Source organism: Tasmannia lanceolata, unplaced genomic scaffold, assembly GCF_043159265.1.
Source record: "Tasmannia lanceolata isolate RefF3 unplaced genomic scaffold, GAP_Taslan_0.1 ptg000015l, whole genome shotgun sequence".
Classification (NCBI taxonomy): domain Eukaryota; kingdom Viridiplantae; phylum Streptophyta; class Magnoliopsida; order Canellales; family Winteraceae; genus Tasmannia; species Tasmannia lanceolata.
The window spans coordinates 44,420,021-44,435,870 of record NW_027518692.1 but is presented as its reverse complement, the minus strand read 5'-3'; the positions used below and the strand labels follow the sequence as shown (position 1 = coordinate 44,435,870).

Sequence of the window (15,850 nt, the reverse complement as noted above, 5' to 3'; positions counted from 1 at the left end):
AAATGACGTCATTTCCACTCCTTTCTCCGGTCAGTGACAACCAAACAAGACTTAAGGATGGATGGACATTAAAATTGCTTTTTTTATTCGTGGGAAATGACTCAATGGCTTTTTTTATTTATGGTAAATGGTCCCCTCCCGCCCGCCCACTTCAACAGTTTCAGCGAGAATGGGGATAAATTCACCCCCTGTTAACGTTTTTCTTTGCCTTAACCAACAATGTTAAAGGTATCAATCAGGCAAGAAAATTAGATTAGAAACTCTCAATTTATCAACATAAAACAAGGTGCATTTCACAGTCCCCTACGAAGAGAAAGAATAGTATCATACTGATATCGAAACCTCTGATCTTGATAGATACAGCCCCTTCTCTATTTAATTTTAAGTTTTCATCCACTGGTTCTAAAACTATCAACACCCGATCCCCCATCAATGAAAGGGGTTCAACAGATCAACGGTTCAAATTGTATCCATGGTCACGCGTACCATGTGACTTGCTGGTTTTATAAGAGAGAGGGGAAGAAAACTAAAAGACCCCATACCAAATTACAAATTAAACAAAACCCTTTTCAATTTACCCAAAATTCAAATCTACAAAAAAAAAAAAATCATCTTTACTAAAAATTCAAAAAGAAAAAAAAAAGAAACCCAGAAAGATAAGAAAATAAGATCTCCATTAGGTAAAAAAAAAAAAAACAGAGATCGAAGGGCTAGAGCCAAAGAGCACCGGCTTTTTTCAATATGGGAACAAGATCGCCGGAAATATGAACGGCCATAAGTCGATCAAGACCTCCGACGAGTCTCCCGCCAATAAATACGGCCGGAAATTGCAAACCCCGATCGCCGGTAATCCCTTCCATCACAAAACCCACCTCCTCATCTTCTTCCTCTTCCAACTCACAAATTACCGGATTCACTCCAAGACTCAAAAGCAGACGCTTCACCACGTGGCACATGCAACAGCCCCGTCTTCCTACCACCAAAACCGCGTTCTCTGAAACCAGTCTCCGTACTCTTTCCCCAGAACTCTTCTCCGTTATGCTCTGGTTGTTTTTGGATGAAGTTTCGATCTGAGTCCCCCACGTTCTATATGGAATTGCTTCTTGCATGTTTTAATTTCTTTCAGTAGAATCGAGAGAGAGAGAGAGAGAGAGAGAATTGGGGTGAAACAAAGAAGAAGAGGGGGTGGGTTATTTATATATCGAATGGTTGGCGTCATTCGTCGGCAAATTCCACGTCAGCAGAAGTTACGCATCACCCCAACCTTGACGCTGTGGATGACGTCTGGTTACGTTATTTCTTGAGCAATGTTAAATTCGCACCCTCTGTAGGATAATTCGCTCCTTTGATGTGAATTGACGTTGAAAAGCTTTAATGTCTGTCTCGTTAGAGGGGAGCGAATTATCCTAACAGGGGGCGAATTTATCATTACCCTATTTCTTTGTTCGAATTTACTCGGTATCTTACGTGGTAGTGACACGGAATCCCCTCTTTTTCTCTCTCCTCTCTCTCTCCTGTTGTGCGTCACATGTGGAGTGTTCGTATCAATAACGGCGTCATCTATTTTGAAAATTTCTCATCTATGATTGATTATTGTTATATTATTCACCGAAACTCAGTGTATAAACCACCGTGTCTCCGGTCAAACTTCTATCTCTATGCTCTCATTGGACCCCCTATTCGGACTCGATGTGTAATCTTATGTAGAATCTTTGGTCCTTTTTCCGTGTTTATAAAGAAAAGTTGCTATGGGCAGCGTACCTAATTGATCTCAGCATGATCTAGACTCTGGTCCCCACCATGTAGATGACATAATCTAAGAATCGATCTTTGTCTAATAAATAATCCCAATATCTTAACCATCCATTTGCATTCGATTTAAATGATATTTTATTTCAATGTTGTTTAAAGAAGGTGTCAACGGAATCAAACGGCCCAATGGATCCAAAGAATCCAAACACTAGTAGACAAGATTTGGGCACAACGCCACAACTACGGGATCGGAGCCGTGTCCATTGCCCATTGGATCCTAACCTTGGGTCAAAAAATAATCTCAAATCGCGAACTAGAGTGTGGCCACAAATCCAATGGATCATCCTATATCGGAATGGAGGGGTGCCAAACCCTTCATATTTTTGTTCATTATTAAGGACTCTTCAAAAGGGGTATTCTTGTAACATAAAAAATCCCTTTTCGATCGTAATTCGGAAGAGTGAAAGGAGATTTTATTGGCTATGCAGGGCAAAACATGGAACACGACGGCAAAACACAAAACATGACTAGGGGAAAAGAGGTCGACTCGGGGGAGTCCACGATGACGTGGGGAAGTTTTAAAACTTAAGGCTAGGACACGCCAATGGATAGTCTGATCTGAAATGGGATGTGACCCAAACTTTGAAAGTAGGATATGAAAAGCAATCATGAAAGAATTGGAACAATAAGGATCCACATAGATTATGATCAATATATCTGTTGATCCGGTACGAAGTGCATCCGCTGGCACTCCAAGTAAAGCCGACCGAATGAAGGGTGAAGATCAATCCAATGTCTTGTCAGCAAGGCTAGATCATGCCTCTCCATCTCTCTGGTATCATTCTTCTATATAGATATGAGGTGATCTGGTCCTTGCATAGTTACCAAATTCGGCTAAACTTATTGGACAATATTTTCAAAGAAGGAATTTGAAAGTTCCACACGCACTGTCTCTCTCTCATATCATGAATACTTAGAAGCGAGGCAACTTCACAAGCCACAACCTTTTCCAAAAAACAAAAAGAGAGAAAGAGGAAACGAGACTCTCACAAGTCACAACCACAAGAACGTTGGATAGAGAAAAAAAAAAAACAGGAAAAAAAATATAACAAATAGAAGAAAACAAATAATTCAGATTTTTTTTTTGCTCCAACTCATATCCTACTCGCATTATTTCGGCCACAGAAAAACTTCGATGCATTTATTATTTTTACCACTCCATTTAGAGTAAGCCACAACCCGGACCGGATATTCCCGACCCGAAATAAACAGGGTCGAGTTTAGAAATCATAGGCATTGGAGTTTGGTTAGGTTTCAGTTTAAAAAACCCAAAACAATCTTTAAGATAAAAAGGAAAAAAAATAAAAATAACCCTGAAACCCGTCTTGACTCTTACAATTACACTTTTCTTAAATATATCTTGAAAAGCATGACAATATTTTCAGTATATTTGATATAATTGTTTGCCCGAGGGATAGCCTTGGCGCAACTCTCCATTGTGGCCTAGTGGTCACGGGTTCGAGTCAAAGAAACAGCCTCTTTGCAAAAGAGGGGTAAGGCTGCGTATATCTAGCCCTCGCCCATAACTCGGAATCGCGCCACTCTTTTTTTGTTTGCCAGATTATGATGTGATAAGGTAGTTTCCTTCTTAAATTTATTCACCTGATTATGTAAATTTCGCTATATTTACTGTGAAGAATTGTTATTTTCTACAATCTTTGTAATTAGTCACTATCCTAAACTAAACATTAAAAACCTGACCCAACCCATGAAACTATTTCCTGGGTTGGGTCGGAGTTATGAAACTCGGGCTTTCTTATGAAAAACTTGACTTGGCCTGAACCGAGATAATTTATTAGGTAGAGTAGGGTTCTAAAAACACTCGACCCAAGCTGCAACCCTAATTTAGAGTTCAAAATGTTGTAATTAAATTAAAAGAAGGCATTCCTCCTTTTGCTGAAGTCTACCTTAACCAACCCCTAAAAAATCTTTTATACGTTTCTTCCAAGCCAAAAATAGAGTGATCCAAGTACAAGTTGTTACAGGCAAAATTTGGTGTATACTATGTAAAGCGTAATCCATTTGGTATCCATTCCCATCAATCAAAACAATAAAAATGTTGAAGTTTTAGCAGCTGGATGTCCACCGCCCATTCAATAAATACTCTTTTTATTTGGGACCATCAATAAAATTTACAAGAAAACAGACTCGTAAGCAATGAGGATTGTATATGACCCTAGTTTTCAATGAACACTCTAAAAAGAGCCCTATTAATATACACCGAAATTTAGTGTGCAGCTTGCACACCAGATTATTTATATAAGAAAAGATATTTTATTTAAGTTTCATAGAGAGCCTAAAGTTAGATAAAGGAAGAATGCAAATGGGAGTATGGTCGGTGGACTCCTCGGACGTAAGCCGGGGGACAGAGTTGACGTCACCCTCACATCATATCATTGTTTAGTGTATATCACATCATTGTTTGGTGTAATATCTAATCTGGGCCCACCACGTGCAAACTGCTGTCGTGGACTTCGATCGTAAATAACGTTCACTTCTATTGGTTACTGTTTCGCCACGTGTCGGAGGTTGAACAGTTCACCGTCAAAGACAAAAGATAGGACACAAGAGGCATGTGGCGCACCGGATTCTGATATATATATATATATATATATATATATATGGATGTGGCCTCAGCAATTCCCACGTGTATTGCGATCGAGATCACCGATCTTGATAAATCTCAACCGTCCGAGAAACGCAACTACCCTAGCCCATCCAATCACGTAGCTATAACTTATAAGTATGGGTTTCATTTACATTGAGTTTCTAACTTTCAACTTTTGAGTTGGACCGAAATTTTAGCAAATCTTGCATGAAATGTTTTCATCTTATAGGCATGTTTGGATTGCAGGAATTTCATAAATTTCTCACTATTTTAACCCACAAAAATTCAGACTGAACCCAACTCTATTCAGATTTTATTTGGAGGGACCTTAAATATTTTTACGATATCCCTCTAAATTAATAACAACCATATCATTTCCTTCTAAATTGTGCAAAGAAAAAAAAATAAAATCCCCGTTGAAAATATTTTCGTCAGAAATGTTTTTCTTGCAATCCAAATACGGCCTTAAATATAAAAAAGGGCGAAAAGAAATGATATGCGTAACGATGGATCCTGATCCTGATCCTTATACAGTAAACTCTTGTGGAGTGCCTTTTAGCTCAAATGTCTCACTCGATTAATTTTTTGTTTGAGGTAAAAGCGGGCACTAACACATGTCCTGGACCCCAAAGACCTCCGGACAAATGACCAGCCTACACGCTATATAGAAGCCACACGCCTCTCTACTGCCCAACGGCGTCAAAAATAATCATGCCATCACCATCCAGCATTGCAACATCAGAGAGCATATTTTGCATGTTGCCATGGCACCATATTCACCCATGAATTACAGAACCTCTACATATAAAAGGGAATCCCTCACATCATTAAAGAGAGACCAAGCATTTGGCACTTAGACCTATCAGCTGCCTTTATTGTCTTGAGTGTCGAAGGGTTTCCCCAGGGTTATGACCTCGGGCATTTTGACGGTGTAAAAAAATTAATGGTATATCTAGAATTATTTGTAATTCCAATTAAAGTCATAATCGAGAGAGTTGGAGCTCTTTAATTTTAGATTGTTGTTTAGATTAGGAAACCTGCATGGAGTTTTATAAAAATCCATCTAGGCTTCAATTGTGTTAAGAAAATTGCAATTCCCAAACCCTAGAATTTTCTCTCCTTTTCTTTCCGCTCATATCACATCTTCCATCCCCCCTGTAATCTTGCTTGTTGATCTTTATCTCCTTGAATGTTGATAGCCAAAAACTATTAATAAGCAACAGCTAGTCTACATTCAATGAAAAAAAATTCATTACTATTTGATATTACAAATGCCCAATTAGTTTAATTTTGGGGCTAATGTAAATTCAATATAGTGTTTATCAAATCTACAGTGGAGATAAATCAGAGAAGAGGACCACTATGTAGTAATGTACCCCCATCAAAACATATTATCTATTTCCGGTAAACACGACAAAGTACTTTGATTTTTCCGCATCCCTTGAAATGGCTTTCAAATACGAGTCTGGTTTTAAAAAAAATAGGAAAGAAAGGCGAGTAAGGATAGAATAGACCGGGAACTCGGGAAGCAACTAGTTGTGTGGTGACCCACGCACCAAAATCAAAACAACGTACATGCAAAACACGCTCATCACTGTTACCTGGTTAATTAAATCCTTCATAATGAAGTCTTCCCTCATGTACTCTTAGGTGTGGAAAGAGTTAAAAACAGAAGTTTCTTTCATCTCATCATCAAAACTACCAACATGGTTTTGATTAAATAAAGAAGAAACAAGCTAACGTAATAAGATTATATTTGGGATTTGGGAGATTGATTAAAACCCCATTGAATATAGGGAACTGATATCATCACTCCCTTATTTTGGTAATGGTACTCCTTACTTTATTAAACTTTGTGAATAGCTTACTCTAAGAAAATGATCATGGTTCAACACTTCAACTACATATTAAGCTCTCTATATTTTATTTTATTTTATTTTATTCTATTTTTTTCGCTTTAATCGTAAAGGGCATTTTTAACAAACGGCTGTGAAATTTCTGTTGCTTCTCAAACTCCTTTATTTTAACAAAAGCAATTGTGTCCCTCTTGTTTTTAGGGCGATGATAAATTCGCACCCCCTGTAGGATAATTCACTCCCCTTTAAAGGAGGGTATGTGGAAGACTTCAACTCTTTGTAACGCCAACTCATGTTAAAGAGGTGCAAATTATCCTTCAGGGGGTGTGAATTTATCATTGCCCTTTTATCCTGATTCCGAAAATGTAAAGAAGCTTTAATTTGAACTTATAGTGCTAGATCATTATTCATTTGATTTTTGACTCCATGAGAGCCCTACTTGGCTCTCTCTGCTTTGCAAAAAGCTTCTTTGCCCATACGAGCAAAAATCTTTCGGTGTCACGATTTAAGGACCAAAGCTTTCTACCCGTTCCATCTCCCATAACCCTTTCCATACTTTTTTGACCTTTTGCACCTCTATGACCGAACCAGTGATCTCAGTGCCTTAGGAAGTCCCATATGAAAACATGTGCTATTTGCTTTGCCTTTGGTTCACATCAGTGGAACAGAGACAACAGAGAGGACGGTGAGAGTGAAATTTGCTTAGGACTTCAATTGGAAGATCAACTGAATCCTCAAATTAAGTCACATCGAAGCCCTCCCAGTGAATTTATATTCATTACAAATATTGAAACAAAACCACTAGGACCCCACTAGTAGGGAGCTTTGGATAGAGTGTAGTATCCGGTGACCAACCAACATAATACAAGACATCTATCATAATTCACAACCCAGTACAAAAGTGAGTGCCCATGTAAGGAACTTACCCTTTTCATTGGTTATTATAATAATGAGACATTGGGAAGTGATAGCAAGTAGTGTAGCTCACATGCAAGGTGATCAATGGTGATGATACATGAATTTTAAAGTCCTACATGGGGAAATGTAGACCCTTGATCAGTTGATCTTGTAGAAGATCACAAGGCAACCCATATGATCATGGTCCTATACATGACACTAGTCTGATCCATGGATCGGGCTGTAGAGTCAACGGAGGAGGACAATCTTAAGTATGCGTGGAATAAATAGGGCTGACTCAGCTCAAATCAAATTAATTAAATCTCCTTGAACTCTTTCTCTTCTCTGTCGTATTTTTAAATTTTGAATTCCTGGGAATCAGCTTGTAATTTTCTATCTATACCACACAATTCAAACCTTTCTATAATCAAGAGAGGAAAGAAAATATTTTGTTGCCAATGAACAACATATTGAGGAATTGTGGATGTTTTTTTCATGGTAATAGAGCATACAAAGACAACCTTCTCACTTTAGATCTCTGTCTCTTCTTCAGCCTCTCTTTTGCATTTTCATCTTCTTTCTTTTCTTCCAAACAACCATTTGGGTTCCTTTTATATAATACATCTACAATGGCTTCCTTTTCTTCCTACCAACAAATGAAATATCCCTATGTTACATGTCATTGTAGCTAGCCTCATTTAAACTCAATTGAATTACCTTCTTTGAGAGACATATTTTATCTCTGATTGAAACCTAAGAACTTGTAGGCTTCATTAATAGACGAATAATAATGGCAAACCGTGAGAATCATCCAATGATGATGGATTGCATCCTGGACTAGCACAAATCCACCTTAAGGTCCTAACGATAAGCCAAGTTTCTTGATGGTTTCTCTTGATTCACACTCCACAATAAGTGTGACGCACAATGATCTACTCGACCATCATCCCAAACATGTGCAATCATAAAAGGATATACGGCAAGCAAGAATGATTCCATGTTTTGAAACCAAAGCAGCAAAACAGATGATCTTAAATTCTTGATCAGTAAAAAGGGCTATTTTAGGGGTTTTCCACACACACACACACACAACAACAACAAAAAAAAAAGCTTGGATAATGTGGATAAGATTTCTATTGGGCATGAGGCCGGAGCCCACTATGCCCCTCTTATTATGGTCCATTACATAAAAAACCCTGAATTAGCACTGTTCATAATAATCAGTTTTGGGCTCAAATTAATTCTCGGATTCCAAAACAAACAGCCCTCCTTTTGCCCTGTCCGTTTAGGATATTGAGAACGGATTGTGAGTTCAAAACTGATTATTTTTCTCAAAAATAAAGCGCAATTTAGATTCCAATTATACACTAATTAGTTTTGGATTCACAATCAGTTCTCGAAATCCTAAACGAACAGGTAAAAGGAGGCCTCCTTCTTTTTGGATTTTGAGAGTTAATTTGAGCCTAAATCTCGGAATCAAGATTGCAGTTTTGGATTCACAATCAGTTCTCAAAATCTTAAACGAATAGGTGAAAGGAGGCCCTATTCATTTTGGATTTTGTGAATTAATTTGAGCCCAAAACTAAATCTCGGAACCAAAATTTCGCTTTATTTTGAGAAGAATAATCAGTTTGGACTCACAATCACTTGTAAAAATCTAAAACAGATGGGTCCCAAGTATTGGAGATAAAATTCAATCTCAAATTCCAAAACGAAAATAACCTTAAAGCAAGAAGGCATGAAAAAAAAAAGCGGAATGATATCCTCTCCCCCGCCCCCCTCTCTGACAGATAAAATCCCCCGGCCCCTTTAACATTTTTCGTTAAGTTTTAAAGGCAAAGAAAAACATTAAATGGGGTGAATTTATCTGCAAGCAGTGAACCATTCTCACAGAAACCGTTAAAGGAGGGATTTTATCCGTTTAAGGGGGGAAAATATCATCTCCCAAAAAAAAAAAAAAACAAGAAAAATAAGTCCCGTGGTGGGAAAATTGCATTTCCCTCGAGGGTCCCACAATAGCCTGGCCAATCATGCTTGTGACACCAATACTAATGCAGTTTTCTGGGAATGGAGTACTACTCTCCCCAAGAGCTCTTAGATGCGTCCAATTATGTATTCCTTAAATTCACACTAAGGGGCCGTTTGGATACGCGGATTTCAGAATCCAGGTTTTTAGTTTGAAAAAAGTGTAAAAGAGGGTTAGAGACGAGAAGAAGAGGACCAGCCATCGGTTTTTACTCATTTTTGACTTCTCTCCTTCTTTCCATCAGCAAGAGAGTAGCAGATCCTCCCATATTTCCAGGTTTTAGAAATCATAGGATGTAGGAGAGATTTTTAAAACCTGATTTTCTTGCTTAAAATCCAAGAAACGCTGCCAGGACAGCATCCAGCAGCTTGATTCATACCCTCTTTTACACTGTTTTCAAACTAAAAATTGGATTATAAAATCCGCGTATCCAAACGGCCCTTAAATAAATGTGAATGTTGTTATTGCATGTTGGGCACATAGTTTAGCACTTCATGTTCTGATAGGCGGGCTCACCATCTCCCCCTCACCCATGCATTAGGTGGGACCCACCACCTCCCCAAACCCGTGCATTTGGTGGAGCCCATAATTTACACCTCATGCTCCGATGGGTGGGGCCCGCCCACTATTTTACACCGTGCATCAGATGGAAGGTGATTTAATTAATTCCAAGCCCGTCTCCCTTGAAAAAAAGTAGGGGTGGTTATTCGGTTATAACCGAACCGAAACAACCAAAATTTGATAACCGAAATAATTTCGGCTATCAAATTTCGGTAACCAAAACCGAACCGAAAATTTTCAAAACCGAACCGAAACCGAACCAATTAAAAATTCGGTTATTCGGTTATAACCAAATAAACCGAATAGTGGGAAAAAAAGAGGGAAGAAAGCAAAATCTTGGTTTCGATCAGAGGGCTAGGATCATCCAATCGAAATGATTTTTGGAGCACAAACTAATTAAGTTGTGATCAATCAAATTGACGGTTTTGATCATCCTTTGGAGTGCCCATATCACACTTGTTTTTGAAAAATAATGATTTTTATCATTATTTCGGTTATTTCGGTTAACCGATTTTTCTTTAGATAACCGAAGCCGAAACCGAATAACCGAATTGCCAAATAAAAAAAAACTGAAACCGAACCGAAACGGAAAAAAACCGAACCGAACCGACCGAACCAATTCGGTTCAGTTCGGTTATTCGGTTTTAACCGAATAATGAACACCCCTAAAAAAAAGGGTCGTTTTTAACTTTGAAAATCCTAATAATTCCTGAGATTTTATTTGTTGTGTATGTTTGATGTCTAATCTTTTTCAAAATGTACTATGGACCCACATGATAGGATGATCCAAACTGTTCATTTGTTGTGTCACAAAGTAAATAGGCTGCGCCGCTTAAATCATCTCCATAAGATGATCCCAACCCTCCAATCTATGGGAGTTTATATAGCGGACAATCTCATTGTTGATCGGAGGGTTAGAATCATCCTGTGGGGATAATTTACGAGATGCGGCCTATTTTCTTGTGCCCCAGCAAATGAACAGCTTGGATCATCCTATGAAGTGGCCCCCAGTATTTTTTTAAAAATTCTAAACTTCACGTGCACACAAGGCATAAAATATCAAAAGGTACATTCTCTTTTCTTTTTTTGGATGACGTAGGATGATCCAAACTGTTCATTTGTTGTGTCACAAAGTAAATAGGCTGCGCCGCATAAATCATATCCATAAGATGATCCCAACCCTCTAATCTATGGGAGTTTATATAGTGGACAATCTCATTGTTGATCGGAGGGCCAGAATCATCCGGGCCAGAATCATCCTGTGGGTATAATTTACGAGATGCGGCCTATTTTCTTGTGCCCCAGCAAATGAACAGCTTGGATCATCCTATGAAGTGGCCCCCATTATTTTTTAAAAAATACTAGACTTCACGTGCACACAAGGTATAAAATATCAAAAGGTACATTCTCTTTTTTTTTTTTGATGACATAGGATGTCCCCGCCCATTATGGAGTAGGACTAGTCCCTACGGATACACGCAACGACCCACTCACCACGTGTATCAGGTAATTCGGGGGTGGGATTCGAACACTCGTCAACAGGGAGCAAACCCGTGACTTTATGCAGAAGAGCCAACGCCTCGGTGGGTTAAAAGGTACATTCTTTGGGTTAAAAGGTGAGAAAGAGAGAGAGAGAGAGAGAGAGAGAGAGAGAGAGAGAGAGAGACTTTAATCAGTCGGATAGAGATATGTGGCAATTTAAATACGAAGAGCGAGAGAGGAATAACTAATTAGGAAGAGAAAGAGGGGGCATAAATCTTGCTGATTAATGAAAAAAAAGCTACATTATAGTCATAGATAATCCAAAAAAGCGAAATTATACGGTGCCCTATTGTGAAGTCAAGTGTAGGTGGCAAGATAAAAGGACCACCCTTGATATTTGATCCAACAGCAGACTCTTCAAAAGTGGTCTGCTATTGGATGGAATATCAAGGGTGGTACCGCACTTCACCACCTTGCACCATATAAAATCTCTAGAAAAAACTCCCAAATTTCAGCCCCTGTGCTCCGCCAATGGTTAGAGACTTAGAGGCAAGGTTCATTGTCCTTCTCTTGTAACTATTTTTTTCATATATCAATAAAACTTTAAGATTGAATTATTGTATATTTCCGATACCGATACATTTGCATAATAGACCCCTTTGCAACCGATACTTACGGATATATCGGCCCATATAAAGCCATCCATGGCCCGCAATTAAACATTAATTGCTTTCACGATAGCAAAAGTACGATTTGCAGTACGCGACACTAGTAAGAATTTCTAACCTTTTCCACGCAACGCACCAGTAGCCTCGTCAGTTCACGGGAGAGAAGAGAAAAGCAGAAATACCCGTGAACCATTGTTCACCGAATTGGAAACAAAAAGACAAAAGACGAGCAAATGAAGATGCCTTTAGTTTCCTCGATTAGAGCGTATTTGAGAACGAATCTCCAACTCCTTCCAAACGAAAACCACCAATGCAGAAACTGACAGCTCATCCAAACTATTTCTCTCCTTCAAAACGAAGAATAAAAGACCAACATCTCCTTCTCTCACTTCATACATTTCTATCCAACCGATTCTAGCTACCATTGTTTGTGGCTGCGTTCCGCTTTGCACCACAGCCGCATTCCGCATTTTGCCCTACAGAGTCAATAAACTCCTTTGACTCGTCCGTGCCGAGTCGACAAGGATTTTTCTTGACCATGTTCCGCGTCAAAACCGTGTTTTTAAACACTGGTTTGTCATAACCGTCTAAAAAATTATACTACTTAAGATTACATAAACACCAACAAAAGCCAAACAAAAGCATACATTTCAAAAAAACCTTATTTTGACGTGACCTTCATTATCACATGAAAATGAAAGCAAGAAACACCTTATATTTGTGACGTAACCAATTACTCCAAAAGCCTAGGTGGTTAGTGTTGGTGTTATTTATTCCCCCTTGCATGTGGCCTCACATTTTTTGGTTGGTTGTACATGTGGCACATGCGGCTCTTCTCTTGGGTTTGTTGTACATGTGGATTTTTAATATCAACGAGTTGTTGGGCTTTGAACCAATGACCTGATCCAGGTAATAGCTCTGATATCATGTGAAAAAAACAATTACGCCAAAAGCCTAAGCTATTCGAGAGGGAGTTACATAATAATTTACACTTCAACAATATTAGGCGAAAGAGATAGGCTTGAAGAAAGACGTACCACAAACCTTATCTATTTATGAATAATTATGATACTCATTTATCAAAGCTTATTAGTTTATGATACATAGAGAGAGAGAAAGAGGAAAACATAAATAAACTTGCCAAGCTCATATAGTTTCTGCAACATGTCCAATTTGGCTTTAAAACTTTAGAAGCCAAATAAAACCAAGTTTATAATCTCCCACCATTCATTTCTTGAATCTGGAAGCCCTTCGGCAAAGAACAAAAAAGCAAAGCACACGATACAACACGAAGAAGGCTAACATCACCTGCAAATTGGTCCATCTTTCCCTCTCGTGAAGCCCTCTCTTCTCTAACACGTCTCTCCCTGTCACCGCGCACACCTTGTTCTCTTCGAACCATATCAGACACCTTGAGTCCAAACACGAGTACTCATTAATGAGTAGCGCGTCAAGGGCGTATTTGTAGAGTGAGAAATAGTGCATGAATAACCAGTACTTGGGCATGCTGTCTTTTGATATGAAATAGCCTGAGAATAAAAAGAAACACGCTAGAAATATGGTCACTAGTGAGGTTCCAGCAATGTAATTTGGTGCAATTGAGCTCAAAAGGAGCACAAAAGAATTTGCCATGAGTATGACAACCCATATAACCAGAACAAAGTATGAGAAAGCCTGCCACGTGGCACAGAGACCCACAAGAAAATAAACGGAAATTGAGTAGATTAGAGCGATGCCTAGCAAGTAAGGTAGAAAGACTAGTGAGTTGGCAATTAGATGAGATGAAAGCCTATAAACCCCACTTGAAGTTTCTCTAAGTAGAATGGGCCTCTCATTCACAAAGATGGGGAGAGTTTCGGTGGTTGATGAGAGAAGAAAAGTGAGTGTGAAAGCGAATAGACCTAACCTCTTCACAATTCCTTCCTTATCAAACCCTACGTGTATGTAGATGCTCCCTAAGAAAATGCCCACTCCAAGTGCTTCTAACGTATTTGTTAGAAGTAGCTGTTTTGTTCTATAAATGATCTTCCAAGACCTTTTGTAGAGGGTAATGATCTCATGGACCCTTGAGCTTTTGTACCTCACTTCTCTAGTCTCATTACTAATCAAGGGAGAGGAAGGTGGTGGTTGTTGATATTGTGGGAACTGAGTATCCTTCCTTTCATGAAGTTGATTTAGAATCTCCATGGCGTATTCTAGTGAGTTGAGCTGAGGAGGGACAGTAAAACCATTGGAAAATAAAAAGTCTTGAAGAGAAGACATTGTTCCATGGTGTAAGATGGTGCCTTTGGAGAGTAGGAGAATAGTGTCAATGGTGGAAAGGATCTTGAAACTTGGCTGGTGTATGGACAGGATAACAGTACGACGACGTGCGGCCGCGATGGTGCGGAGGGTCCGCATTACGTGGTATGCGGAAGCGCTGTCGAGGCCCGACGTGGGCTCGTCGAGAAGCAACACAGCAGGGTCGTGAAGAAGGCTAAGGCCGATGGAAACACGCCGGCGCTCACCGCCGGAAAGTCCGTAGGCTAGTCGGGTATGAGCCAGGTGAGAGAGTTGAAGGTCGGAGAGGAGGGTGGCGACGACGGAGGGGAAGTCGGAACTGGTCGGGAGGAGGAGTTTGGCGGCGAAGGTGAAGGTTTCGGAGACGGTAAGTAGAGGGAGGGAGGCGTCGTGTTGGGGGACGTAGGCGGCGAGTTTTCGAAAGGATGGGGCGTGAAGAGGGGAGGAATTGAGGAGGAGGGAGCCATGCGTAGGGGAGGTGCGGGCGGCGAGTATGTCGAGAAGGGTTGATTTTCCTGCGCCACTGGGGCCGACGATGGCGAGGAGCTGGGAAGGGTGGGCTGTGAAGGAGATGTCTCGGAGGATGTAAGTAGGTGGAGTTGGTGTGCAAGGTCTGAAGAGAAAGGGGGTGGTGTTGGTGGTGTTAGGTTTTGTGTAAGAGATGGAACATGCTGTTAGTTGATATGTTTTGGGATGTTGTTGAAGAGGAGTTGATTGATTTTCCATGGTGGTGAGAAGTGGCTGAAGAGAGGGCGTTGAAGTAGTAGAGAGAGGAAGAGGATAGAAATGGTTGTGTTAGTTGTTGGATCCCCATGGCTATTTGGGGGGTGTAAGGAGGCAGGGAGGATAACAAATGTAGGAATTAAAAAGTATGGGCTACACCATAGCCGCTCTACTAAAATACAAACTTACTAATTGAAACTAGATTAGAAATTTGATTAAAATGTTGCTTTTTATTCTTTTATTTTTAGTTTTTCCAGAATATTTGCCTTTGTTCTTTTTCATGTTTCACTATTTTCTTGGAAAGGGAATGATATTTCCACCCCTTTCCCAGTATTTCCACCCCATTTTGTTAGTCTGTTCCCAAAAATTAAGACATTTTCAAGGAAAAAGAGCGAAATGGTTGGATATGATGTTAGTTTAAGAAAAGACAAGCAAAAGAGGGTGTAAATGCGGAACAGGGCTGGAAATCACAATCACCTTTTGGAATCTGTACATAAAATCTCCATGTGCAGTCAAATTATTTTTAATTTAAGCAAATTATTAATACCATAGTTTTTAAGATTGAATGAATACATTAGTTTGTATCCTTAGGCCCAAAAATATGCGTACATCCCCTATTGGGAATAGGCATTGAAACCTATCAATTTTGGCACTCTGCATCATATGCCAGTTTGTCTTATGTGATTCACTTTTACTTTCTCCTATGGTTTAAAATTTTGGTTTTGGTACCGGTTTCAGACCCCTGAAATTTCAAAATTTTGGCCGAAATTACCGAAATGTTAAATTAATTAAAGAAAAACAAGTTTTTTGGGTGAAATTTCGGAAAAATCGAAATTTCGACCGAAATAGAATACCGTTTCAGGTTTGCGTGATTTTTGTGTCGGTAATTTTGGATTTCGGTCGAAATTTAAAACCATGCTTTCTCCCACATACAAGA

At 39.4% G+C, this 15,850-nt stretch overlaps 2 protein-coding genes across 2 annotated transcripts; both read right to left on the bottom strand.

Annotated features, from left to right (window-relative positions):
- Nucleotides 1-553: 553 nt before the first annotated feature.
- Nucleotides 554-1,176, bottom strand: LOC143845655 (glutaredoxin-C9-like). Its single transcript, XM_077354047.1, has one exon. It carries the CDS (start codon nt 1,107-1,109, stop codon nt 711-713), a length of 399 nt encoding a protein of 132 aa, XP_077210162.1. The 5' UTR covers nt 1,110-1,176; the 3' UTR covers nt 554-710.
- Nucleotides 1,177-12,928: 11,752 nt separating this feature from the next.
- LOC143845625 (ABC transporter G family member 4-like) lies at nt 12,929-15,042 on the bottom strand. Its single transcript, XM_077354010.1, has one exon. It carries the CDS (start codon nt 14,914-14,916, stop codon nt 13,138-13,140), a length of 1,779 nt encoding a protein of 592 aa, XP_077210125.1. The 5' UTR covers nt 14,917-15,042; the 3' UTR covers nt 12,929-13,137.
- Between the last annotated feature and the right edge of the window lie 808 nt (nt 15,043-15,850).